Source organism: Coregonus clupeaformis, chromosome 6 (genome assembly GCF_020615455.1).
Source record: "Coregonus clupeaformis isolate EN_2021a chromosome 6, ASM2061545v1, whole genome shotgun sequence".
Classification (NCBI taxonomy): Eukaryota; Metazoa; Chordata; class Actinopteri; order Salmoniformes; family Salmonidae; genus Coregonus; species Coregonus clupeaformis.
The window spans coordinates 9,730,811-9,758,524 of record NC_059197.1 but is presented as its reverse complement, the minus strand read 5'-3'; the positions used below and the strand labels follow the sequence as shown (position 1 = coordinate 9,758,524).

The window sequence follows — 27,714 nt, the reverse complement described above, 5'->3', positions numbered from 1 at the left end:
AGAGATGCAATATCGCCATTTTATAACTAGGTGTCATGAAAGAGTTGCTTGCTTTGACGTGAATAGTGCAACCACTGTTGTATGAGTATATCTGGAGCGCATTCCTGCACACCACGCATTGGAGCGACTGAGCTGAGTGGAGGATATCTGTAGTTGTGCACACATTTGAGCATAGGCTATACCACGAATTGTGGCTCTCTCTCCAAGGAAGCTAAATTGGAGGACGAGGGCGTGTTGGTTTTCACTGAGCATTCAGTTTTCATTTTCTGCAGTCTTGGTAAGAGAACGGAATATATTAGGGTCTATTTCAAGGACTCGAGCAGCATGTCGGAGTTTCTGGTAAATCTACTCGGGGAGCGGCTCGTCAACAGCGAGAAAGCAGAGGTGGATGTACAGGCGCTGGGTAGCAAGCTGTCCCTGGTCGGGCTCTTCTTCGGCTGCAGTTTAAACGGCCCCTGTAAGCAGTTCAACGCCAGTCTGTGTGAGTTTTATAACAAGTTCAAAAAATCATCTGAACATAAAGACAAATTGGAAATCGTCTTCGTCTCATCTGATCAGGACCAGAAACATTGGCAAGACTTTTTACAGGAGATGCAATGGCCGGCATTGCCTTTCAAAGATAGACACAAAAAGGTAAGCAGTGACCAACTAATAAAAATGTGAATCTGGAGTTGATCCCTGATATAAAAAACACCAATTTCGTCAATAAACCCTTACTTAAATAAACCGCATACTTAGCCCAATTATATAGGCCTACCTTACAGTGCACAGGTGTATGCTTTTATTTGGGTCATTGGACATAACTGACTGTGGAACCAAAAGTTGATACAGGGTCTAACATATTTTGTTTCTAATGTTGTCAGCTGACCATTTTTTTCAGTAGGTAGATTCGTTTGTCACTGTCTCTTATGTTATGTATATAGAATACGGTTTACAGAAGGCCAACTGTATTTATGGCAGGTTCCATTGTTTGCATTGGATATAACATATCCTATCTATTGTGCACCCCAGTGCCATGTGTCACAGGTTATCTATAGCCTAAAAATCCATTTTGAAATAATAAAATCACACACACACACACAGGTAGTGGGAAGATATGCTGATGTCTAAAATGTATTGTTATTCATAGTGGAATTTGTAGAAACCTTTTTAATTCAAATACTCAGGTAACAAATTACATCAGCATATCTTTTTTAAACGTTTTTTTCTTCTATATATGGATACCTAATATCTAAGGTTTATTATAGCACAGGTGAAATGATTGATGCTGAAAATAGTTATTGTAAAAATACAAATATAAGGTATTTTTTATCAAAGTGTTATTGAAATATGTGAAACTGGATACAATGGCCTACTCTTTGGCTGTTAGGCTTTTGTTCGATTAATTATTTAACTGTAGGGACATTATTTAGGATACAGAAGTCAATATCTCATAATAGGCCTACACAGTACACGGCTATTTGATAACACCTATATGTTTGAAAAAGGAGAACAGATTTAATCACATTTCCTCTAAATAAACCTGTAGGTGTCACATTAAGTCATTTTAATCATGTCTGTCCATCTCTTTCAAACGGGTTTAATGTAAAGGTTTCAAAATAAGATGTTTAGCCTATAGATGTTAAGAAAGGTTATGATGATTAAGCTTATCTTTCACAGAAAATTGCCAAATCTTTTCTATGTACCTTGTCTATTTATTTATTCATTATTTTGCCTTGCACACAACAATATAAATGTTCCTAATGTATCACAATTTGTCAAGATGTGTGTGCAGTTTGACAAATGAGTACAGTTACTGTCCCATATAATTAATCTAGGCCTATATTGTAAATATGATTACCACAATATCTTGAATCTGTATTTATTTTCTGGACATGGATTCAATAAACATAAAAATAGCATGTTGTGAAAGCCTTTAAAATGTTTAAGCCGATGTCAGTGTGTTTTGTATAATGTACATTTATGGGTAAAGCAAGGGTTTCAGGATTATAAATAAATGATACCTAGACGATACCTGCATAATGCTGCAGGTTCACCCACATCAGGATCCATTTTGGGTCCGCTGCAACTCCAGTTTCCTACATACGTCAGCATGCCTGTCTTAAAAACAAATGATGATCCTTAATAACAAATTACAATTAATCCCACTGAGACTCTCGGCTAGCCGATGTGTCTCGGCTTGCAGCTGCATGCACATAATGTATATGCTATAAAGAATAATATCTAGGTGGGCGGGTATAATATATGTGTACATTGCAATTGTAATCGTGAGGGTAGAGTGAGCAAGCAGAGGTAGTGTGAATATAAATCGAATTGTCTGCAGAGGACAGAGCTGCGCCATTCTCAGTGCCCTGCTGCTGCTACCCTGTTGGCAGTACAGGACATTATCATAGTCTCTAGGCTTCACAGGATAGGTATAAAATACAATTCCACAGTAAAAGAACAAGCCAGGAAATCATACCATACTGTTTCTATCTCTTTAAAATAATGGGAGCAGAAGATGGTGATGAAGGAGGCTGGCTTTTAGTTGGACAGTGATCATTTCCTTGTCATAAGGTGCCAGGGAAACTATTTTATTTGGAAATATTCTCTTTGTATTAAGAGTATATATAGCCCTCTTCATTACATTGCCACACCAAGCTAGTAAAAGGGATTTGCAGGATATTTTCTGTAAGAAAAGTACTCTCAGTGCCAGTGGAATTATATTTTGTACAATGTGCCATTTTAGAGAATGTTTTTTTATGCATTTATCTGATATAGGCCTACCCAGTTTGTCCACATACTGGCAAGAATTTACTACATCAAATTTGACCACCTCTTCAATGAAATGGAGACATTTAGGATGATTATCTTTCAACATTAAGGGCAAACAGGACCTTTTTAAATGAGCCTTGACCTCTTGGCTCCACACCACCCAACCTTTCCCCATGGTCATCAAATAGCGTGCTGTATATTTTATGAACTCTTTGTGAATTTCCTTAGTGTAGTCTTTTCCTGTAGAACCCTAACCCTTAGTGCAGCATGATTTAGATTGAATCAAGGCCTTCTAATGTGATGCAGATTGTTGGTGATGGTTTGTGTTTCACTTCATTATGCAGTCCAGGCATGAAGGAGGGGAATGACGGAGGGAGGGATGGGGGTTGTCTTGGGCCAGTCTGGGAGGAGCATATATCCACAGTGCAGCATTATTGTGTTCTGAATGCTGCTGGTGGAAAATATTCTGCAGCATTAACATTGCCATTGTTCAAAATTCGAGTGCGGCCACGACTTGGCTAAGGCTACCGGAGAGTAGTGTATAATTTTGCATTTAACTCTTACTCTGACAGTGCCACCAGTATTAATTGCAGAGTAATTGTGATCTTCAGTACAGCAGGGGCCTGAATGAGTGTGTCTGTTAGGGGTTTAACTAACCTCTGGCCTGTTCTGTCTTTATACTGAAGAGAGAATTCCTGTTTCAGTGAGCAGTCAGATTGAGGTCACACTACCATAGCCTTCTGACATGTCGTAAGGCAAGTACATGTTTAGTGTTTACTTAAGGCTTCATGTGGACTATACATTTCCCCCTTCAGAATTATTATTTTGGCATCTGTGTTTGCATTGATGTGAATATGTGTGTAATGCATCAGATAGCGTTGCAGCCTTGTGGATTGGCTATGTAGTCTCAGCCTTTGTCTGCTGCACAGATGTGGTTTTATCACCAGGACAGGTATATAAACCTTCAGAGGAGATATCATCCGTATATACACTACTGTTCAAAAGTTTGGGGTCACTTAGAAATGTCCTTGTTTTCGAAAGAAAATCATTTTTTTGTCCATTAAAATAACATCAAATTGATCAGAAATACAGTGTAGTCATTGTTAATGTTGTAAATGGCTATTGTAGCTGGAAACGGCTGATTGTTTAATGGAATATCTACATAGGCGTACAGAGGCCCATTATCAGCAACCATCAGTCCTGTGTTCCAATGGCACGTTGTGTTTGGTAATCCAAGTTTATCATTTTAAAAGGCTAATTGATCATTAGAAAACCCTTTTGCAATTATGTTAGCACAGCTGAAAACTGTTGTGCTGATTAAAGAAGCAATAAAACTGGCCTTCTTGAAACTAGTTGAGTATCTGGAGCATCAGCAATTGTGGGTTCGATGACAGGCTCAAAATGGCCAGAAACAAATAACTTTCTTCTGAAACTCGTTGTTTCAGAAGAACTATTCTTGTTCTGAGAAATGAAGGCTATTCCATGCGAGAAATTGCCAAGAAACTGAAGATCTCGTACAACGCTGTATACTTCTCCCTTCACAGAACAGCGCAAACTGGCTCTAACCAGAATAGAAAGAGGAGTGGGAGGCCCCGGTGCACAACTGAGCAAGAGGACAAATACATTAGAGTCTAGTTTGAGAAACAGACGCCTCACAGGTCCTCAATGGCAGCTTCATTAAATAGTACCAGCAAAACACCAGTCTCAACGTCAACAGTGAAGAGGCGAATCCGGGATGCTGACCTAGGCAGAGTTGCAAAGAAAAAGCCATATCTCAGACTGGCCAATAAAAAGAAAAGATTAAGATGGGCAAAAGAACACAGACACTGGACTTTTTCTTTGCAACTCTGCCTAGGTCAGCATCCCGGAGTCGCCTCTTCACTGTTGACATTGAGACTGGTGTTTTGCTGGTACTATTTCATGAAGCTGCCAGTTGAGGACCTGTGAGGCGTCTGTTTCTCAAACTAGACACTCTAATGTATTTGTCCTCTTGCTCAGTTGTGCACCGGGGCCTCCCACTCCTCTTTCTATTCTGGTTAGAGCCCGTTTGCGCTGTTCTGTGAAGGGAGAAGTATACAGCGTTGTACGAGATCTTCAGTTTCTTGGCAATTTCTCGCATGGAATAGCCTTCATTTCTCAGAACAAGAATAGACTGACGAGTTTCAGAAGAAAGTTCATTGTTTCTGGCCATTTGGTCCTGTAATCAAACCCACAATTGCTGATGCTCCAGATACTCAACTAGTCTCAAGAAGGTCAGTTTTATTGCTTCTTTAATCAGCACAACAGTTTTCAGCTGTGCTAACATAATTGCAAAAGGGTTTGCTAATGATCAATTAGCCTTTTAAAATGATAAACTTGGATTAGCAAACACAATGTGCCATTGGAACACAGGACTGATGGTTGCTGATAATGGGCCTCTGTATGCCTATGTAGATATTCCATTAAAAATCAGCCATTTCCAGCTACAGTAGCCATCTACAACATTAACAATGTCTACACTGTATTTCTGATCAGTTTGATGTTATTTTAATGGACAAAAAAATTGCTTTTCTTTAGAAAACAAGGACATTTCTAAGTGACCCCAAACTTTTGAACGGTAGTGTATGTATCAGCTGTGTCTACATGAGCTGGGTATTTCTTTCTTTCCATTTATATGATGTTTAATTTACGTTCATTCTTTACAATTCATTTTAACAGGACTTTTAGTTCATTTTTTATAAATAACAATAAGGTGGCAACCCACACCAATATGACTTACCAGTGCTTTTTATCATACATATTATGGTTAAAGGCATCATCTGTACCTATATTGCAATCAGAACCCGTTTACAGTAAATGGGAGGGAAGTAAGACAAGGGAATGCTCTAGTCTAAATCAACATGTTTGTGTAGAAGAAACACATTTGAGTCCAGTCCAGCTGTGAGGTCTTCTTTTGAAGAAGTGTGAAGTCAGCTATTGAACAACTTGGCAGCATGGGACTGTGTTTACCCACTCAGTGAAAAGACAATGTCGGGCCCTGATCTCGCCTGTATGCGAGTGTGATCATAGCAACTAGTAAAGAGTGGCTCTGTGCGCTGTGAAGAGAGAGAGAGAGAGAGAGAGAGAGAGAGAGGGGGCGAGCCCTAATTGATGTATGATGTTGACCTGGTGGAGGGCTGTGTTGAGATTGTGGGTCTGTGGGTAGTAAGTGCCCTTCTCCCCCCTCTTCTCAGGCCTGGCTGGGCTCTGGCTGTAGGCAGGGGAGGAGAGAGAGAGAGAGAGAGCGAGGCAGCTCTGTTGAGCTACACAGGGCTCATCTCCTGGCACAGCCAGCAATCTCTCTCCATCGCCTCTTTCAGAGCCTCATCACCCACCTGGCCCCTCCCTCCCCCCGTCCACCCCTCCTTCAGTAGTTCCCCCTCCCATTCCCTACACTGCACTTGCTTTCACTTGTCCTGTGTAGTCTATTCTGTCGCTCACTTTGCTGGGAATGTTTATTATCTAACCATGTAGAGATAAGATGGAATACTGAAGACGGTGTCTTATATTTTTTTTTACAAGCGAGGACATTTTGTTTTGAAAGGACCTTGGGGGCTTTAGGTTTGACTATTAGGCAGGTTTTCGTTTGAAGAGTCAAATAAGGAGTCCCATTTTTTACCACTGAGTTGGTACCGCTCTGATTTCACTTAAGTCATACAAGACGTCATTCACATCAGCAACGCTGTGGTTCACAGAACATTTTTATTACGATTTGATATTTTTTCGTCCTTGAGTTGGCATAACAGAAATGTCACAGTAGCTGTGGGATGAGAACTGTGTGTGTGTGTGTGTGTGTGTCTTGCAGTGTGTGAAGGGAGGTCAAGAGACCCTTTAGCAGAGCAATGGGTGGGTGCCTGTTGTTATGGAACCACGGCTGTGTATGTGAGCGGAGTGTCTTGGCTGGCACTGCCTTACATGGAGAGGTACAAGCAGGAGTGGGAGAGCCGCTCGTAAATCAATTACATCCTTCACCAAGTCTCTGTGAAAGCCCCACTCTGCCAACACTGGAAAATAAACTCTGGGGCAGTGTGTTTCTGCTGAATCAAGAGAGGAGAGGGATCACATCCCAGTGAGAGAAAGACTGCATCCCAAATGGCACCCTATTCACTACATACTGCACTAATTTTGACCAGAGCCCAATGGGAAAAGCCTTGTGAACAGGGTGCCATTTGGGATGCAGACAAAGGCCTCCTGTTTAGCCCCCTGGTCTGGCCCACTGCAGTGTCGTGCCCCCCTGGGTCGGAGCCCCTGAGCCCTGGGACTACTGGGACTAGAGCCACAGCTGCTAGGTGCTTCAGAGAGGAGCTAAGGGTGCCTGTCATCAGGGTGTCACTGATCTGATGAAAACTGCACTGCTCCTCACATATCTCAGCCCTGCGCCTCCCTGCCCCTGCTGCATGCCTTTGATTCCAGCAGAAGCAGCTGGAAAAAGCCTGCTGCATGCCCCCTTATCTGCAGGTGATAATGTGCAGTTCCATATCTGTAAATGCTACATTTGGTTGGGGTTGACCTGTGTACATGCCCTCTCTCTCACCTGTCAATTTCACTTGTGTGTGTGTGTGACAGTTTGGGCTGATATATACTGCTGCTAAATGGATAACTAGGTGAACAAACACTGAGCCTTATTACACACAGGGTAAACACTTATGATAAACCCTGTGGCTTATGCTGAGAGGGTATAGGACCAAATGAAGCCCTGGACATAGTTTAAACTTAGTGAGGGGAAAAAAGTATTTGATCCCCTGCTGATTTTGTACATTTGCCCACTGACAAAGACATGATCAGTCTATAATTTTAATGGTAGGTTTATTTGAACAGTGAGAGACAGAATAACAACAACAAAAATCCAGAAAAATGCATGTCAAAAATTGTATAAATTGATTTGCATTTTAATGAGGGAAATAAGTATTTGACCCCTCTGCAAAACATGACATAGTACTTGGTGTCAAAACCCTTGTTGGCAATCAGAGGTCAGACGTTTCTTGTAGTTGGCCACCAGGTTTGCACACATCTCAGGAGGGATTTTGTCCCACTCCTCTTTGCAGATCTTCTCCAAGTCATTAAGGTTTCGAGCCTAACGTTTGGCAACTCGAACCTTCAGCTCCCTCCACAGATTTTCTATGGGATTAAGGTCTGGAGACTGGCTAGGCCACTCCAGGACCTTAATGTGCTTCTTCTTGAGCCACTCCTTTGTTGCCTTGGCCGTGTGTTTTGGGTCATTGTCATGCTGGAATACCCATCCACGACCCATTTTCAATGCCCTGGCTGAGGGAAGGAGGTTCTCACCCAAGATTTGACGGTACATGGCCCCGTCCATCGTCCCTTTGATGCGGTGAAGTTGTCCTGTCCCCTTAGCAGAAAAACACCACCAAAGCATAATGTTTCCACCTCCATGTTTGACGGTGGGGATGGTGTTCTTGGGGTCATAAGCAGCATTCCTCATCCTCCAAACACGGCGAGTTGAGTTGATGCCAAAGAGCTCCATTTTGTTCTCATCTGACCACAACACTTTCACCCAGTTCTCCTCTGAATCATTCAGATGTTCATTGGTAAACTTCAGACGGGCCTGTATATGTGCTTTCTTGAGCAGGGGGACCTTGCGGGCGCTGCAGGATTTCAGTCCTTCACGGCATAGTGTGTTACCAATTGTTTTCTTGGTGACTATTGTCCCAGCTGCCTTGAGATCATTGACAAGATCCTCCCGTGTAGTTCTGGGCTGATTCCTCACCGTTCTCATGATCATTGCAACTCCACGAGGTAAGATCTTTCATGGAGCCCCAGGCCGATTGACAGTTCTTTTGTGTTTCTTCCATTTGCGAATAATCGCAACAACTGTTGTCACCTTCTCACCAAGCTGCTTGGCGATGGTCTTGTAGCCCATTCCAGCCTTGTGTAGGTCTACAATCTTGTCCCTGACATCCTTGGAGAGCTCTTTGGTCTTGGCCATGGTGGAGAGTTTGGAATCTGATTGATTGATTGCTTCTGTGGACAGGTGTCTTTTATACAGGTAACAAGCTGAGATTAGGAGCACTCCCTTTAAGAGTGTGCTCCTAATCTCAGCTCGTTACCTGTATAAAAGACACCTGGGAGCCAGAAATCTTTCTGATTGAGGGGGGGTCAAAAACGTATTTCCCTCATTAAAATGCAAATCAATTTATAACATTTTTGACATGCGTTTTTCTGGATTTTTTTGTTGTTATTCTGTCTCTCACTGTTCAAATAAACATACCAGTAAAATTATAGACTGATCATTTCTTTGTCAGTGGGCAAACGTACAAAATCAGCAGGGGATCAAATACTTTTTTCCCTCACTGTATGCCCATCAGTCAGGATAAAATACGTGGCTAGATAACCCCCTTCTGAAGAGATGACCACCATGCTAAGATTGCATCGTTAAATGATCCAGGCTAGCCATGCAGTGGGGTGACCCCAAGTGCTTAATTTGTAAATCGGTAGGTGATGGAACAAAAAGTGACCGTGAAAGGGGGGGTAACCTGGGCGGGCTCTGAGGTACCAGAATACATGACATGTATTATTTCTTTTTAAATAATAATGCGTTGCATGCATATCATCACATTTGCGTAGTGGCATAGAGTAGTAGAGTAGAGGTGCTTGCAGAAGTTGCATACAGGGGGAAATCTTTTTGTAGCCTAGGGTCTGGGAAAATGTTTGCCTTTTTATGAATGCAATTCTACGTCATTTTACATGACTGGAGACCTTAGCAGAATCTTTTTTAATACCGCGCAAATGATCGAAATGAGGGGCTACTTGGACACTGACAAACTGAGAATCTGAGATCATTAAAAACAATCTCGTCTTGAATCCATTAACTGCCGAGGCTAGGTGTGTGGAGACGTACGTATTGTACAATATGAGGAGGAAATTATAGTTCTAGAAAAGCTTTCCAGTTTCACTGACTCACCCAATGATGCGCATTTCACGCACCGGAGATGGCGGATGCGCTCGTGCCAAAAGCCCATATTTTACTTTGTAAAACAATGCTGTTCGCACAATAGGCTTATTTGGAAGTTGATCGAATATTTTGGTAGCCTCTACAGAGAGATTAGAGCCTTCTCTTTTCAGCAGGAGCCATTTGCTTTCCATCCTGTGTTGTCCCGCGATTGTATTTGAAATATTGCGAAAGGCCTGTTTTGTCTGCATGCTGTTCGCTGGCAGATTTGCCACACATTCCGGACTGCTACACATAATCCACAGCTAGGCAATAAAAAAAGAAACTATTGATCCTCTGTGGTTAAATTATAGGCCTATACTCCTGGTGTAGTATTCTGAATTATTTCATTTATTTCTGAACAGACAGCAGTAATTCTATAACTTTGCGCGGCTATCATTCTATAAGGAAATAAATAATGAATTGCAACACTGGAGAGAAGATGGTTGCAGGCTCGTGTCTATCAGAGCAGAGAGAGGGAGAATAGAAAGTGAATATCATTCTAGTTCTGTGAGAGATACAGGCATACTTCTCTCTCTCACCACAGCACCAGCCACGGATTGGTCTTTAGGCTACAATGTTGCGCAAACCATAAACCCAGGCCGCCCAACCCAAATAAATTCTTAGAATATCAGGCACGAGCTGAAAATCTACGTTGTCACAATACGTTTTTTTTAGGTGGCATTAAAATTACAGCGGCAACTTGAATTACCTCTGATCGCTTTTATTCAGATTTTTACATTGCAAACAGTGACAATTATTTTTCATGTCATGAGGTACCGGATCCTGGCAAATAGGTACCGGAACAAAACAGTCCAAAAATAAGTACTGGTGACCCCTCTGTGACTGTTACCTCTTGCCCCTCCTGAGATAGGGTGTGTCCCAAATGGCACCCTATTTCCTACATAGTGCACTTCTTTTGACCATGGGTCATAGGGCTCTGGTCAAAAGTAGTGCCCTACATAGGAATAGGGTGTCGTTTGTTAGGGTGTCGTTTGAGTGTCTGTGTGACTTAGCCTGGCTGTGGTGCTGTAATGTAAATAATATGAATGTATTAAACTTTTATAGTGCTTTTCATTACAGACAGAATCTCAAAGTGCTTATGTAGTGTAATATGTCTCCATTGTGCTGCCTGGCCTGCAGCTGTGAGTTCCTGTTACTTTGTTACTGTACACCATGTTTGACAAGAGCTCGTGTGAGGAATGTGGGCAGACACCTGCTCTGCAGAGTGAGGTAGTAAGGCCATGGTGCAGGGAAACCAAGTGTGCTGTAGTAAAGCACTGTAGACCGACGCTCTGTTGCCCGTGCCAAATGTTGCCTCTCACACCAAGCTGGGTTACTAGCTCTTTCACTGCTCTTTGTGTAATTTTACTGGGAGCACTGTAATATTGTGAGAGGCGACAGTAGGTTGATGTTGAAGGGGAGTTTAAGTTACCCTCTGAAAATGGGTGAAAACAGTGGGGCTGGATTACAACCAGAATCTCTCTCTCTCTCTCTCTCTCTCTCTCTCTCTCTCTCTCTCTCTCTCTCTCTCTCTCTCTCTCTCTCTCTCTCTCTCTCTCTCTCTCTCTCTCTCTCTCTCTCTCTCTCTCTCTCTCTCTCTCTCTCTCTCTCTCTCTCTCTCTCTCTCTCTCTCTCTCTCTCTCTCTCTCTCTCTCTCTCTCTCTCTCTCTCTCTCTCTCTCTCTCTCTCTCTCTCTCTCTCTCTCTCTCTCTCTCTCTCTCTCTCTCTCTCTCTCTCTCTCTCTCTCTCTCTCTCTCTCTCTCTCTCTCTCTCTCTCTCTCTCTCTCTCTCTCTCTCTCTCTCTCTCTCTCTCTCTCTCTCTCTCTCTCTCTCTCTCTCTCTCTCTCTCTCTCTCTCTCTCTCTCTCTCTCTCTCTCTCTCAGCAACCTGATCTGTCTCTACATCCGTTATCTGCCTGTAAATGAAAACACACCAAGACGCTGAGGCTGTGACCTTGGTCTGTGGTCCGTGAACCACTGAAAGATCCACTGGGATTGGGCCTATGGCTTTGTCCCCGGTATTCTGCAGCTGGCCCATTGATACGGACTCTCTGCTCTCTTTCTGTGGTTTAAGACCAGAAGTTTCCACAGGAGAGTACTAGCATTGCCATGTCTTCACCACGGTGTCTGCAGTAACACTAAGAGCAACCAATGATTCTCCAGCTTACGTACATTATTCCAAACCAACCCCAATTAGCACATACTAGCCTCTCCAAGAATGCCCACTCTCCTCATTTATTTTCTCGAAATGAGCCAAATACAGCAAATGGAACACCACAGACACTGACTAGATATTAATTAAGAGTGGAGGGAATGAAATAAGCATATTGTTGTTATTCTATCTTGATGATCCTACCCTCATCTGCTGTTTTCCTTGCGATGCTGCCATGTCCGTGTTAGCCTAGCGACCGTGGTTTGAGTTTTCCCCTGGTCTTGAGGACTCCCAGTGAACACACACACAGTCCTCCAGTCTGTTATTGCCCCCCACACGCAGTTCATTTCTCTTAAATTCTCTCAAATTTTGTGCACAAATGTGTTCACATCCCTCAATTAGTGAGCATTTCTCCTTTGCGAAGATAATCCTCACCTGACAGGTGTGGCATATCAAGAAGCTGATTAAACAGCATGATCATTACACAGGTGCACCTTGTGCTGGGGACACTAAAAGTCCACTCTAAAATGTGCAGTTTTGTCACACAACACAATGCCACAGATGTGTCACGTTTTGTTGGAGCGTGCAATTGGCTTGCTGACTGTAGGAATGTCTATCAGAGCTGTTTCTGGGGGGGTGCTGAGGAATATTTCTGTCTGTAATAAAACCTTTTTGTTGGGAAAAACTAATTCTGATTGGCTGGACCTGGCTCCACAGTGGGTGGGCCTGGATGCCAAATGGGTGGGCCTATGCCCTCCCAGGCCCACCCATGGCTGCAACCCTGCCCAGTCATGTGAAATCCATAGATAAGGGCCTAATGAATTTAGTTAAATTGACAGATTTTCTTATATAAACTGTAACTCAGTAAAATCGTTGAAATTGTTGCATGTTGCGTTTATATTTTTGTTCAGTATAGCTAATCTCTAACAGCTGTTAACATTTTCTGCTGTAATGGCAGTTGATTTTCAATGACCGTTTGTATACAATGCAAGAACTCCTTAGTCTCTACACTGAAAAGTTCCCCTCAAATAACCCCTCTCCCTGTGCCATTGTCTCACCAGTCTAATAGGAGATGGATGGTAGACCATTGAATGAGAAGGGTGTGAATCCTGGTCATGTGACTGGAACTGCAGCTCTGGCTCCTGTCTGAAAGAGGCTTACTATGCAAACAGGCCCACTGTCTCAGCTTGTAGCCTGGCACACTGACACATTGGCGCCAGCCCTGCTGTCTTGCCTACTATTGAATTGTTGGGAGCAAGTGGTGGGAGTATTTTTTTTTTCTCAACTGGCTGACAGATAACCTAAATGCCATTACAGCGTATTATAATATTGCCAGTATAATCAATCTGTAATTCATGTATAATTACAGTGCAGATACTGTAGAAAGGTACTGAGCAGGAGAGGAATAAGATGAGGACTGGTAGTGTGACTGAGAGGAAGGTTTGGTCACCCCCTCAGGCTAATGGTGTGTGCTGTGGGAGCCTGAGAGATTGACTGCTCTGCGGGCTTTGTGACAAAGAGGACAGAGCAGCATCCAATCCACCTCTCTGTAAGAGTGAAGAGTGGATAGAGGGTGGTGCTGAGGGGGAGATAATATGTGGTGAGGAGGGAGAGTTCATGTGAGTTGAAAAAGAGCAGGAATCTCAAGGAGATTATCCTTATTGTGGCTGGAAACTTACAAAGTTTTCAAGAAATCCTCTCTTGAATGATAGCTTCTGTTTTAGTCCAGATTTGCAAATAACCATTGACTTTCCAAGCAGATTTTGTCTTTACCCTACTGTACTTCAAGTCTCTGTTACCTAACAGAGAGATTGATGTGGGTAAGGTTCCTATTGAAGTCTCAGTGAGCCCCAGTGAAAGGTGAACAGTCACATAACCCTGAAGTAATGTTCTGTCACACCCCTTGTGACAGTTCAAAGAACTCCATTGCGCTCCAGCAGTCATCTCTCCTGGGAGGGGAGCGTTGCTTGGTTCAGGCCAAGCCATCTAATCTCCATCTCAGGAATCTTACAGCCAATTTGCACCTCCTCGAAAGTCACCCCCCAAAAATTGTCAGGTTTCCCCTCACTGTCAGAATGATTATGGCAGAAGGAACCAAATCTAGCTATTTTTGCATTGCAGTGAGGCTTTGTGCTTGTTCTGTACAACCCACAGGGAAACTCAATAATTTTGTGGCTAGTTTAAGCACTGTTTTGGTAGCGAGCCGGTGAATTGAGTGGCGGTGGCGACTGAGATCAGAACTTTGGCAGAACACTGCGCAAGGCAGTTTGCACATTCAGTCAATCGTCATACCAGCCAGGGGGAAGTCAGAATACAATCAGATTCAACACTGGTTCTCATCCCCTCCCTGCTGTCTCTGGAGATACAGTGAGGGGAAAAAAGTATTTGATCACCTGCTGATTTTGTACGTTTGCCCACTGACAAAGAAATTACATGATCAGTCTATAATTTTAATGGTAGGTTTATTTAAACAGTGAGAGACAGAATAACAACAAAAAAATCCAGAAAACGCATATAAAAAATGTTATAAATTGATTTGCATTTTAATGAGGGAAATAAATATTTGACCCCCTCTCAATCAGAAAGATTTCTGTCTCCCAGGTGTCTTTTATACAGGTAATGAGCTGAGATTAGGAGCACACTCTTAAAGGGAGTGCTCCTAATCTCAGTTTGTTACCTGTATAAAAGACACCTGTCCACAGAAGCAATCAATCAATCAGATTCCAAACTCTCCACCATGGCCAAGACCAAAGAGCTCTCCAAGGATGTCAGGGACAAGATTGTAGACCTACACAAGGCTGGAATGGGCTACAAGACCATCGCCAAGCAGCTGAGGTCAGTGGAGCTGCCGCACTAGCATGAGTCTAACTAGAGCCACGTATACTGTAGCCAGTCGGGTTAACTTAGTTATTATAGCAGTGTACATGTCCACTGCCGTCACGTCCCGTTGTAAAATCTATTATTGTACGTCTCGGTTACTCAATAAAACACCCACTACACGCATTCCAAACATATTGAAGGTAATAGTTACTTTTAAAGGCATACGTTCAAGTTCCCAAATATAAGTCTAGAATAAGCACAGGGAAATCATGACAGGGAACGCCTGGTGGCGGTGGCTGGTGATGGGTTTGGAGTGGACCCCCTGCTGGGCTGAGCCCATGCTGTGGGTTACCCTGTGCCTCTGTGTTGGGGGCTAATCGTTGTTTTGATTATTATTTTGCTGTGCATCTGTTTGGGCTGGGGGGGGAACCGATTCCACGGCCATGTAGCGTCAAAGGCTGAGAGAGAGAGAGAGAGAGAGAGAGAGAGTGAACTGATGGTTTGCCCTCTTCAGACTCGTTATATGAATGGTCCTTGCTATCGAGGTACTTCAGATCGATGACTTAAGATTAATCTATACAACTCAGAAATATACAGTGTTGGACCGGATGGAATCTGCCGTTGGAATAAGGGGACTGAAGTTGATCCCTGTCCAATAGAAAGGTTATCCCACTTCCCTCCATGTTTTCTTTGAAACATGCTTTAGGAAATGAAAAGGCAGAGTGTATGCATTCAGAGCCATTAGTGTAATGTGATTCCCAGCCTGGTGAGGGGTTAAGTCCAGTCTGGAGAGTCTGGGAGGAGGACAGACAGAGCGTACATAGACAGAATATGTGTCCCAAATGGCACCCTTTTCAGAGCACTATCTAGGGAAAAGGGTGCCATTTGGGACGCAACCATAGACAGTGCATATTAACCCCTCCTCGTTTCATTGGCGCAGCAGCATGTTACTCACCACCTGCTCATTTGACCAGCTCACTGCTTTCAGAACCAGCAGGTGTGTTTTTAAGTCTTTAACGGGTAGTCGGTGCATCTCGTACAACCCATCCTTTGCTCTGGCGCATACAGAAAGCCTATTTACTGTTGAATTCACTGTTGTCCAGAGTAATGTTATTTAGGAGTAATTCATGTAGCCTTGATAAGGTCCTCCTGTTTGTGTGTATGTGATCCCCAACAGACTGGCAAAGCTGCTGAGTTAGAGCAGGATAAAGGTTAAAGGTCTGTTCAGGAGAAGGTTTCATGTTTGGAATGTCAGTGTTTCTGCCAAGCACCACCTTTTTCTCCTTTTCGTTCCCTCTAATTACTGAGCACAGTGAGCGGCGGAGGTATGCACTGAAGTCAAGAGCAAGCAATGAAAGTGAAGCAGAAAGAGGACTAACTGAGATGTACTAAGAGTGATGGTTGAAATGGAGCAGGGGGGGTTACCAAAGGTTTATTGGAATGAAACTAAATGTTAACAGAGTATAGCCCAGTTCAAGCTGAGAAACTGTCCAAAATCAATAGCCGATCTGCCAGAGAGGAGGTTCATTTAAAGATGTGAACAGAACTGGTGTACTCTATAAGTCGTCCATGGTTTGTGAGATTATACCCCACCTGTAGATTCACCCCTTCCTCAACCACCCTGGCCCCTCTGAGAGAAGCCTCTGGAAGAAGAGAGACATCTCCCACCATACATCATATCATATCCCCTCCCAGCTCCGCTAGTGACAGGTGTTCACTCCCTACGACAGCCAACATGTTCTTTTAGATGCATAGAAACCTTCTGAACATATACAGTAAGAAATAACTGTCTTTAGGGCCTTCGCCAGAACATTCTCACTAGGCTGTCAATTCTCACTCTATGAATGCCTTGTCTCCATATCTTCACCCCAGTGGACCCTCCCAGTTTGAGTCTGAAGGAGTGTCTGAGAGAGGGAGTTCTCCAGTCTCTTTGTTGTGGTGACAGAGCATTTAGTGCCGCGTCTCTGGGTTGGGATTTGCCAGTAGGGTGGAGAAGAGATGTTCATAATATATACTGTAATTACCATCTCTAATTACTAGAGGAGATCTACAACATATCATAGCAGCATGTCCCATTACACTGTCTAAAAGACTATTAGTGGTGTTCCTGCCCTACTGTCTCTGACTGTTAGGAGATGCAACTGTTATTAACGCCATCAATCCAAGTTTTATATTGGTGTTTGAAACAACATAATTCAGCCAACTCCATGGTTAAGAATGACAGGCTAATGTAATACCGGCTAGGTGAAGCTGAAATAGCTAAATGGCGATTATTGCAGTGTCTATTTGAATGCTTGCATGTTTCATGCTGACTATGTAAGTGTTTTTAGAGGGTTTCTGGAGGAGACTGTTGGGGGGAATCAAAGCAAAACAACTCTACTCTTGTGGCTTACTGGCCTCCCCAGGCCTATTCCATCATCACTTTTTTTTATTTTACAGCTGAAAGCCCAGCCAAACGAAATATCTGGCCTGGCCTCAAAGCTAGGAATATTTCAGAGGAAAGCGAAGGGGTTTATGTAAGTTCAGGATAGGGATCGCATGTCTTTTGTGGCCAGTTAGTTGCCAGTTATTAGGGATGGATATACCACACACTGCACCAGAATATAAAGTAATAATATAAAAGGGGAGGGGTTACCTAGTCAGTTGTACAACTGAATGCATTCAACTAAAATGTTTATTCTGCATATACTGGGGGTTGTTGTGTGTGGAGTTTCTAACAATGTTTTTATCGGTTTGTATATTTGCCAAAATGGTAGAAATGAGGTGCTAGTCAAGGTTATTGTTCAGAATATTTCAAGTCCTTACCTTGAATACAAATAATGTTATTGCAATATTTACTGCTGTGTATGAGTGCATGCAAACACACACAGACAGACAGTGAGTGAGTGAGTGGCCTGTAGGTGTGACCTACCATTCTGGTTTCCTTTACCCCTGGCTCAGAGGCGGAGCAGTATAGTAGGTAAAGGTTCTATCCATGTTGTGTTTGACTTTCCAGCTCCCGCTGTGGGTGTTCCGTGTTCCCTTGTCTCACTTCCCCTTCCCGTTTAGTTTCCTTTTTCAAGTGATGCCCATGAGTCGCTTTGGCCTTGAAAGCCAAACTAGCTGTCCTAGAATTCTCTCTTAATTGGGCTGCCATTGGGCTTTATGACGTTCAGTTTGTGGAGGTGCCCATGGGAAATCAGAATCCCAGACGGGAGTCAGAGGCAATTCTTCATCCTCCCATGCTTCCTTTCTTCTCTCCTTAAGGACACTGATGAAGAGAGGGAGGGAAATAAAGTGTTCCTAAAGATGTGTCCCAACTTTGATCTTTAAATTGCAATCATTACATGTCATAATACAGGGTGTAAATTCCTCCAGATTACCATGCTTTTCATTTTCAGTACCATTTATTTATTGTTACAAAGTGAAATATGTCTCTGTCACATTTCACTTTGATGTCATCATGCTATGATTATGATGATATATGTACACTGGTCAATATACTTGTTTAATTGCTATCCTTATACTAATGGATGCCAACACACCCTATATATTTCCCACCTTCCAAATGTAGGAAATCCGTTCCACTCACAGCCAGTCCTGTGGATGCCACTGAAATTAGTAGATTGGGGCTGGCTTTGGGGTTTATACTTAGTGGTGGGGCTGGGGTTACAGGCGAAGGTTGTTATGATTTGTGTTGGCATTGTGTTAATGTAGGGATTGGGAGTCAAGCCTCCTCAACAGTAACAGGAGCTTGAGTTCCTCTAGGAGCCATGGCCTACTTTTGGCTGTGCCCTTGGGTGAAGCGTGGACAGCTGTAGTACTGTTGGATGCCAGCCGAAGGGAGTTGGAATAATTGCTACAATATGTATGTGAGCTGAGTCACTGACTACAGCCTAACCACTGCAGCTGTTTCCTTTGGTGTTCAAATCATGTTCAAAGGATATATGGCTAAGCGCAGGTCGGGCGGCAGGCACTATTACGTACTGGCTCTTCGAGGGATCGCGGTGCCATTTTGGAAAGTAAATACAATTCAAGTTTAATAGTCAGAGGGGGCGATGCATGGAGAGAAAACACACTTAAGTGTAGAAAGGGCTGCTTAAAGATTTATTATCTGTGTGAGGTGAGGAGGGTAGAGGGACACCTAAAGCTAAACATATAGCCTACACACACACACACACACCCGTGAAAAGACACACACTGCCTCCCTCTATGTTGTTTCTCTTTTTGATTGACTCCACCACCACAGCAGTGTGCCTTTCCCTCCAACACAAAAGAGAACAGGAAGAGCAGATTGGGTCAGGTTTCCTCTCCCTTCTGCCATGGCAGCCTTTCCCTCCTTCCCTTCTCTCTGTCCTGCCTTCTCTCTGCCCTCCCTCCCTCCCTTCTCTCTGCCCTCCCTCCCTCCCTTCTCTCTGCCCTCCCTCCTTCCCTTCTCTCTGTCCTGCCTTCTCTCTGCCCTCCCTCCCTCCCTTCTCTCTGCCCTCCCTCCCTCCCTTCTCTCTGTCCTGCCTTCTCTCTGCCCTCCCTCCCTCCCTTCTCTCTGCCCTCCCTTCTCTCTGCCCTCCCTCCCTCCCTTCTCTCTGCCCTCCCTCCCTTCTCTCTGCCCTCCCTCCTTCCCTTCTCTCTGCCCTCCCTCCTTCCCTTCTCTCTGCCCTCCCTCCTTCCCTTCTCTCTGCCCTCCCTCCTTCCCTTCTCTCTGCCCTCCCTCCCTCCCTCCCTCCCTTCTCTCTGAGGGGGTGTTGGTCCTTATGTTTGGTATGAGGTGGGGGTCTGGACTGGATACACATCCAAAAAGTAACCCACTCATCAATTTTAAATTCTGTTCCACAATCAACCCAAAATAATTTACCTCTATTTCCATGCATAGTTGTGGTATGATTATGATAACAACATGTTTTTATTGTTTGTGGCCCCAACTCAAGGTCTCAGGGATAATTGCATTCACAGGCTTGGTGGAGATCTCTGCCTCTCAACAACCCCTCCCAGCCATCTCCCAAATAAGCAGCACTCTGTCATCTCAGTCTGCATTTCAGCAGGCCTCGCTTTCAAAGGCTAAAACACTTCAGCATTCAATTGATTTGGACAAAAATATACAGTGTACAAAACTGGAAAATCTCATATGCTGCTCCATCATGTTACACTATATATACAAAAGTATGTGGACACCCCTTCAAATTAGTGGATTCGGCTGTAAGTGCTGTTATTGTGAAGTGGAAACATGTAGGAGCAATAACGGCTCAGCTACGAAGTGGTAGGCTACACAAGCTTACAGAACGGGACCGCTGAGTGCTGAAGCGCGTAGCGCGTTAAAATCGTCTGTTCTCGGTTGCTACACTCACTACCGAGTTCCAAACTACCTCTGAAAGCAACGTCAGCACAATAACTGTTCATCGGGAGCTTCATGAAATGGGTTTCCATAGCCGAGCAGCCGCACACAAGCCTAAGATCATCATGCGCAATGCCAAGCGTCGGCTGGAGTGGTGTAAAGCTTGCCACCATTGGGCTCTGGAGCAGTGAAAACGTGTTCTCTGGAGTGATGAATCACGCTTCACCATCTGGCAGGCCGACGGACTAATCTGGGTTTGGCGGATGCCAGGAGAAAGCTACCTGCCTGAATGCATAGTTCCAACTGTAAAGTTTGGTGGAGGAGGAATAATGGTCTGGGGCTGTTTTTCATGGTTTGGGCTAAGCCCCTTAGTTTCAGTGAAGGGAAATCTTAACACTACAGCATACAATTACATTCTAAATGATTCTGTGCTTCCAACTTTGTGGCAACAGTTTGGGGAAGGCCCTTTCTTGTTTCAGCATGACAATGCCCCCGTGCACAAAGCGAGTTCCACACAGAGATGGTTTGTTGAGATCGATGTGGAAGAACTTGACTAGCCTGCACAGGGGCCTGACCTCAACCCCATCGAACACCTTTGGGATGAATTGGAACGCTGACTGCGAGCCAGGCCTAATCGCCCAACATCAGTGCCCGACCTCACTAATGCTCTTGTGGCTGAATGGAGTCCCCGCAGCAATGTTACAACATCTAGTGGAAAGACTTTCCAGAAGAGTGGAGGCTGTTATAGCCGCAAAGGGGGTACCAACTCAATATTAATGCCCATGATTTTGGAATGAGATGTTCGACGAGCAGGTGCCACATACTTATGGTCATGTAGTGTATTTGCGCACGAGCAGTTCAGCTTAGATTCTTCTGTGAGTGGAAGTCTTTGTGGCTGCATAAATCCAGTACTGTAGTCCCTATGCAGCAGGACTGGACTGTAGCTTGTCGTGCAGACCTGTATCTCAGTATATCCTGTTATTCACTAGGCCTGAGTGTGTGGCGCTCTTCCTGCTCTAACAATAGTCTGGCCCCCCATAATCCTCTTCACAGACCCCCTCCCATCTCTACTCCACTAAGCCTCCTCCATAGGCCAAGCACCCCGCTGTCTTGTCAACATCAACCAATAACCACGAGGGTTACTGCAAATAATGAGCAGCATTCCATGTTCAGCATTTTCAAAGCCTCTTACATACCACTGGTCTCATAACTTTTGGAGAAAACTTCAGAGATTTGACTTGACCGAGACTTGTCTATGTTAGTAAATATGTGATTGCAGATCATTTACAGCCTTAACTAATTAATGCCTTCTCAGGGCCTCTGTGTGCAGACCAAAGCTAACTCCATTCCCTGCTAGTCTAGTTTGTTTTCCCAGAGGCCCTCAGCTCGCGAGGCGGCCCATCGTTCCGGCTTCCACCTCCCTCCTGACGCAATGTGCGTGTCATACTGTTGCTATGGCCTGCTAGGTGAGCAGCTTTGATATCTATCTGTGAATGGAATCCCCACCACACAGAACAGAGACAACACTACAGGCAATGGAGCACTGCTGAGGGGAAAAAGGAAACACGTTAAAGATAAGGCCCACTGTAGAGAGCTTCTTTTATTTAGGCTTTTAATTCCATCTCCACATTCTCCATCTTGTGTTTGTCTTTTTTTACATTCACAGCAGCTCATAATCCACAACTAGCCTCTATTCCTTGATGTGGTAGCAGTGTGTCCCTCCTATCTGTGATAGAGTATTGTGTGAATGTTCAACACGGACCTGAACATTCTTTCTTACTTCCTGTAGACCTCCGGTCTGTGTCTAGTTTCAGACAGCCTACATGTGTAAGAGCACTGCAGCAGAGACCGCAGCAGAGTTTATGTCCCAAATGGCACCCTATGCCCTATATAGTGCACTACTTTCCCTATGGGCCCTAGTCAAACGTAGTGCAGTAATAGGGAATAGGGTGCCATTTAGGATGCACACTTACTGTATATGTCACTGTATACGTGTGTGAGCCTGCGAGGGTCTGGTGCCTGAGCAGGGACACTCTCTCAATGCCGAAGGCACTCATAGGGTTAAGCCTCAACCGCAGCCTTTTATGAACCCCGGGGGTTGTGGAGTGTGAACCGTTTGACAGGTGTCTAGGATTAAACACGCTTTTTTGGAAACAAGCAAATCTCCCCCTTTTCCCCCATTTTAACTCTCCCCTTCTCCCGTTTTCAGCTGGAGAGATCCTTTCAGCTTGATTAAAAATGTCATTATTCACCCATTTATCCCTTTATGCATTAAATTGCCTTTTTTCTTGAATGGAATGGTGACTGACTGGTGGTAATTGCAGATCAAGGCTGAGAACAGGGTGCAGGATATGGTGGGATGTTAGGGGGGGACAGAGTATGGGGGCTGCTGGGTTTCAGGCCTGGGCGGCTGGCTGACTGACTGGTGAGATCGTTGATGTGCTGTTAATGGTGGGAACTAAAATGGTCCCGCTTATGAAGTCTGCCTTGCCCATCATTATGAGTCTGGCAAATTGCCAACTGTACAAGGGCTGCTCCTCTCATTACAACACTCACTGAGTGATTTCTGCCCTCGACAGGGTGGCACAACAAGCGTCAATGTCACTCAAGTTTAGTGAGTGTGAGGGCTGGAAGCAGTTGGGGGGTGGGGGGTGAGAGGGAGTAATACTCCAAAAATCCACATCAATCAAAGCAATTACAGCATGCTGATACATTGGGCTAATGGGTGTTTACAAGAACAGGGAGCCTGCCATCTTAATTACATGCTATTAATGATTAGCCTGGTTCACACTGGCCCGCTGTAGAGCTCTTGGCATCTGGGCGGCTGAGGAACAGTTAGGCTGCTGGGTGTTGGAGTACTATACACTACTCAGGTAGCGTATGAGAAGGGGCTGGCCAGCCCAGAGCTGTGTGTGTGTTGAGGAGAGACTGGGAATGCGAAAAGGTGTTTTTCTGGAATAGTGGAGCGACCCCTCGCCAGCACTCACAATGCCACTCAATATATGCAAAGCCCTCTCTCTCTCTCGACGGGCCTTACTAAACACCAATGCTATTCTCCTGCTCCAGAGCTTTATTTCAATAAGAAATATTACTATTAAAACAGTCCCCTCTCACCCACTGGCTTTACTCCCTTTGTGGGAGGAACACTTTTAAAGGAGTTGTGTATTGTCTGCTGGAGTGGCTGTATAGTGGCTGTATCCTGAATAGTCCACAACTCTTGGATTAAAGACCTACAGTCACGCACTCCTTCACTCCTAGACGACAGAAGAAATACAAATAATTGAATTACATCAATGTATCTATTTTCTTGGAATGACACTGTCATAAATGTTGTTGGATCCTGAGAGTATCCAGGAAGGAGGGAGATGTATCTAGTGTGATGAGGCAATCTGTCTTTGTAAACACTCAGAGGTCTAATTTCATAAATATTGTCTAGGCTTGGGAGAGGAGAGGTGTGATGGACAGAGAGGAGAACTCATATGTGTTTAGAAATGGGGTATTCAGACAGTCACTGACTAAGACTGCAATTATTCTGGAAACTTACACTGCAGAGAAATGTCATTGTTACCGCACCACATTAAAGATGATTTACATAAGTAATGCTTTAATTGCACAATGTTTACGTGGTGAAATGAAACAAAACAAAACTAATTTTTATTTTAATGAGAGGGTGCAGGAGCTCTGCTATTTAATGAGTCCAGCCAGTAGTGTTTTTTAGATTCTGTATGCTCATGTACAGTGGGGGAAAAAAGTATTTAGTCAGCCACTAATTGTGCAAGTTCTCCCACTTAAAAAGATGAGAGAGGCCTGTAATTTTCATCATAGGTACACGTCAACTATGACAGACAAATTGAGAAAAAAAATCCAGAAAATCACATTGTAGGATTTTTAATGAATTTATTTGCAAATTATGGTGGAAAAAAAGTATTTGGTCACCTACAAACAAGCAAGATTTCTGGCTCTCACAGACCTGTAACTTCTTCTTTAAGAGGCTCCTCTGTCCTCCACTCGTTACCTGTATTAATGGCACCTGTTTGAACTTGTTATCAGTATAAAAGACACCTGTCCACAACCTCAAACAGTCACACTCCAAACTCCATTATGGCCAAGACCAAAGAGCTGTCAAAGGACACCAGAAACAAAATTGTAGACCTGCACCAGGCTGGGAAGACTGAATCTGCAATAGGTAAGCAGCTTGGTTTGAAGAAATCAACTGTGGGAGCAATTATTAGGAAATGGAAGACATACAAGACCACTGATAATCTCCCTCGATCTGGGGCTCCACGCAAGATCTCACCCCGTGGGGTCAAAATGATCACAAGTACGGTGAGCAAAAATCCCAGAACCACACGGGGGGACCTAGTGAATGACCTGCAGAGAGCTGGGACCAAAGTAACAAAGCCTACCATCAGTAACACACTACGCCGCCAGGGACTCAAATCCTGCAGTGCCAGACGTGTCCCCCTGCTTAAGCCAGTACATGTCCAGGCCCGTCTGAAGTTTGCTAGAGTGCATTTGGATGATCCAGAAGAGGATTGGGAGAATGTCATATGGTCAGATGAAACCAAAATAGAACTTTTTGGTAAAAACTCAACTCGTCGTGTTTGGAGGACAAAGAATGCTGAGTTGCATCCAAAGAACACCATACCTACTGTGAAGCAAGGGGGTGGAAACATCATGCTTTGGGGCTGTTTTTCTGCAAAGGGTCCAGGACGACTGATCCGTGTAAAGGAAAGAATGAATGGGGCCATGTATCCATAGCTAGTCCATGATACATGCTTTTGTCTTACTTTATGTCGCATCATCAAACGTATGTATACTCAGAAACGTCCTCATCTTTAATTTTAATAATCTAGGAAACATTTACAATAATAGATAGTCCCATGGCTTTTAGGCTGGGGAATCATTAACACATTGCTAGGGAACTGTGACCAGGATATCCTGCTTTATTTTTACTCCTGTAAAGAGGAGCTGTGTGCCGCTCTGCTCTGCTTGCCATGGGCTAATGGAACACGCCACTGCAGCAATTAAGCAGGTATTTGGAATTAATTAAATAAACCCCCCAGTCCTGATGCCTACTCTACTCTGAGCCACTGCTTTTCCAATAGATTACATGAATAGATGTGTGGCCAGAATGGAACAGGCTTCACGTAGGCAACACTCTAATCAGGAAATAAGCCGTGAGTTGAACAACCATTATGGCCTGTTTTCAGCTTTCCTGATATGCCACAGTTTATTATCAACCAGCATGAGGCCTAGTTAGGGTTGGTTAAGATACAAAAAGGTATTTTGGGTTTAGAGAGCTTTTGAGATGACAATAATGTAAGAGGTCTTATCACATAAGTACTATGTCAGCTGATACCCTTAGTCATTTTTGATCTCACTGGAGAACCGTCTTATCCTGTCAGTGTTTTCTATTGGTCACGTAAAGGTTCAATCTGTTTTCTGCTGTAGCCTTCCCGTTTCCAAGTATGTCATCCCATGACATTGATGTATGTCCTTGTTAGTTCCATAGAATCAAGACAGAGCCCTATAATTAAATATGGAGTGTACAACAGGCTATCTTATCAGAGGAGGTGCATCTGCAGAAGATGGATGTTGCTATGGACCTAGCTGTGCTGTGGGAGTGGTGGACAGACCAAGGCTTTTACATGGACAAGTCAACTCATGCTACTCACTAACATTTACTTCAGCTAATCATCACGATCTAAGGAAGCATGAGAGAGCGGGCTGGGAATTCATTAGTCTTGAGTTCAAGAGTGTACAAAACATTAGGAACACCTTCCTTTTTGACCTCACAACAGCCTCAATTCGTTGGGCTGTGGACTCTACAAGATGACTCCAATGCTTCTCACAGTTGTGTCAAGTTGGCTGGATATCCTTTGGGTGGTGGACCATTCTTGATACACACGGGAAACTGTTGAGCGTGAAAAACCCAGCAAGGTTGCAGTTCTTGACACACTCAAACCGGTGCGCCTGGCACCTACTACCATACCCCGTTCAAAGGCACTTAAATCTTTTGTTTTGCCCATTTATCCTCTGAATGGCTCACATACACAATCTCAAGTGTCTCAAGACTTAAAAACCTTTCTTTAACCTATCTCTTCCCCTTCATCTACACTGATTTGAAGTGGATTTAACAGGTTACATCAGTAAGGGATCATAGCGTTCACTGGATTCACCTCGTCAGTCTGTCATGGAAAGAAAGTATTCCTAATGTTTTGTACACTGAGTGTATATGAAGTTCTTGAGAGAGTGAGAAAGACATTGAGTCATTCTGAGATGAGGGCCTGTGTTTGGAGGAGCAATTAGCACTGATTTTGAGTTTCTGTGGGACATTTGTGTCCAGAGCGAAACACTGGAAGAGAATCAATTCAATAAAACAACATTACATTGAGATGTCCCTTTTTGTACACTTCTTCCACTGTACTTCCGTCCCAGCCCTGGGATTGGTCGCTTTAGTTGTTTGTCTTTGTGGTGTGATGTATAAAATTCACTGACTGATTCTCTCAATTAAACAGTCAGGCAATTCAGAGTGTTTTGTGAGCTCATTAAAATAAATAATGGTGGCATTGAGCAGTTTGTTTTGTGCTGGGGGATGCTGTAGTTTTAGAGAAGTGAGAGAGGTAGCCATGATGGACAGAAAAAAAGTGTACCACACAGGGATAGCAGTCCGATCTGGGCTGAACCGGTCCAGGCCGCTCCATTTGTTGCTCACTTGGCCGGACCACCCAGAATGATCCGGTGGGTTACACAAGTGAACATTGTATCCCTCTGGGAAAAACATCTTATAACAAAACTGCTCTTCAGCTTTCCTCTGTGCCAGAAACAAAAGGAGAGCACAACAAATGGCTGAATATGACATTTTGATACCTAATTGCTGCCCTGGCCGTTGTAATCATGCCAGCTGATTTATCGAGCAGGACGAGGTAGAGTGGTGTGACCGACAGAAGCTCTTTGTTGGGTTTTACTGTGGTACGACTGAATACAGACCAACGAACGCCATGCTGTTTAGTATGAAAAAGGTATGCACTCACTAACTGTAAATCTCTGAAGCTGGAGACTCTTATCTCCCTCACTAACTTTAAGCATCAGTTGTCAGAGCACCTTACCGATCACTGCACCTGTACACAGCCCATCTGAAATTAGCCCACCCAACTACCTCATCCCTATATTGTTATTTATTTTGCTCTTTTGCACCCCAGTATCTCTATTTGCACATAATCTCTTGCACATCTAGCATTCCAGTGTTAATACTAATTGTAATTATTTTGCACTATAGCCTATTTATTGCCTTACCTCCATAACTTGCTACATTTGCACACACTGTATATATATTTTCTGTTGTATTTTTTGACTTTATGTTTTTTTACCCCATATGTAACTCTGTGTTGTTGTTTTTATCGCACTGCTATGCTTTATCTTGGCCAGGTCGCAGTTGTAAATGAGAACTTGTTCTCAACTGGCTTACCTGGTTAAATAAAGGTGAAATAAATAAAATAAATAAAAAGTCGCTCTGTATAAGAGCGTCTGCTAAATTACTAAAAATGTAAAGAAAAATGTAGATGGTTGGGGACCATCGCTGCACAGCACACACTTCCCCTGGTGGAGGATGTTGACGGAGGTTTCAGAAACACCCAAAAAAATATCCAGCCATGGTCATAGAATCACATATATACTCTATAGGTAAATTATTACAACAGATGAACGT

General features: G+C 43.8%; 1 protein-coding gene across 2 annotated transcripts in view; it reads left to right on the top strand.

Annotated features, from left to right (window-relative positions):
• The first annotated feature begins 129 nt into the window (after positions 1 to 129).
• The window catches only part of LOC121560016 (nucleoredoxin), a 72,352-nt gene continuing 44,767 nt past the window's right edge, over positions 130 to 27,714 (top strand). Inside the window, exon 1 of one of the 2 annotated variants that reach the window (XM_041873074.2) lies at positions 130 to 633. In XM_041873074.2, the coding sequence (XP_041729008.1) occupies positions 325 to 633 (309 nt within the window). In that variant the 5' untranslated portion in view covers positions 130 to 324. Of the gene's footprint in view, positions 634 to 18,631; positions 18,697 to 27,714 lie in introns of those variants that run through there. The other variant, XM_041873083.2, reaches the window with a different exon arrangement.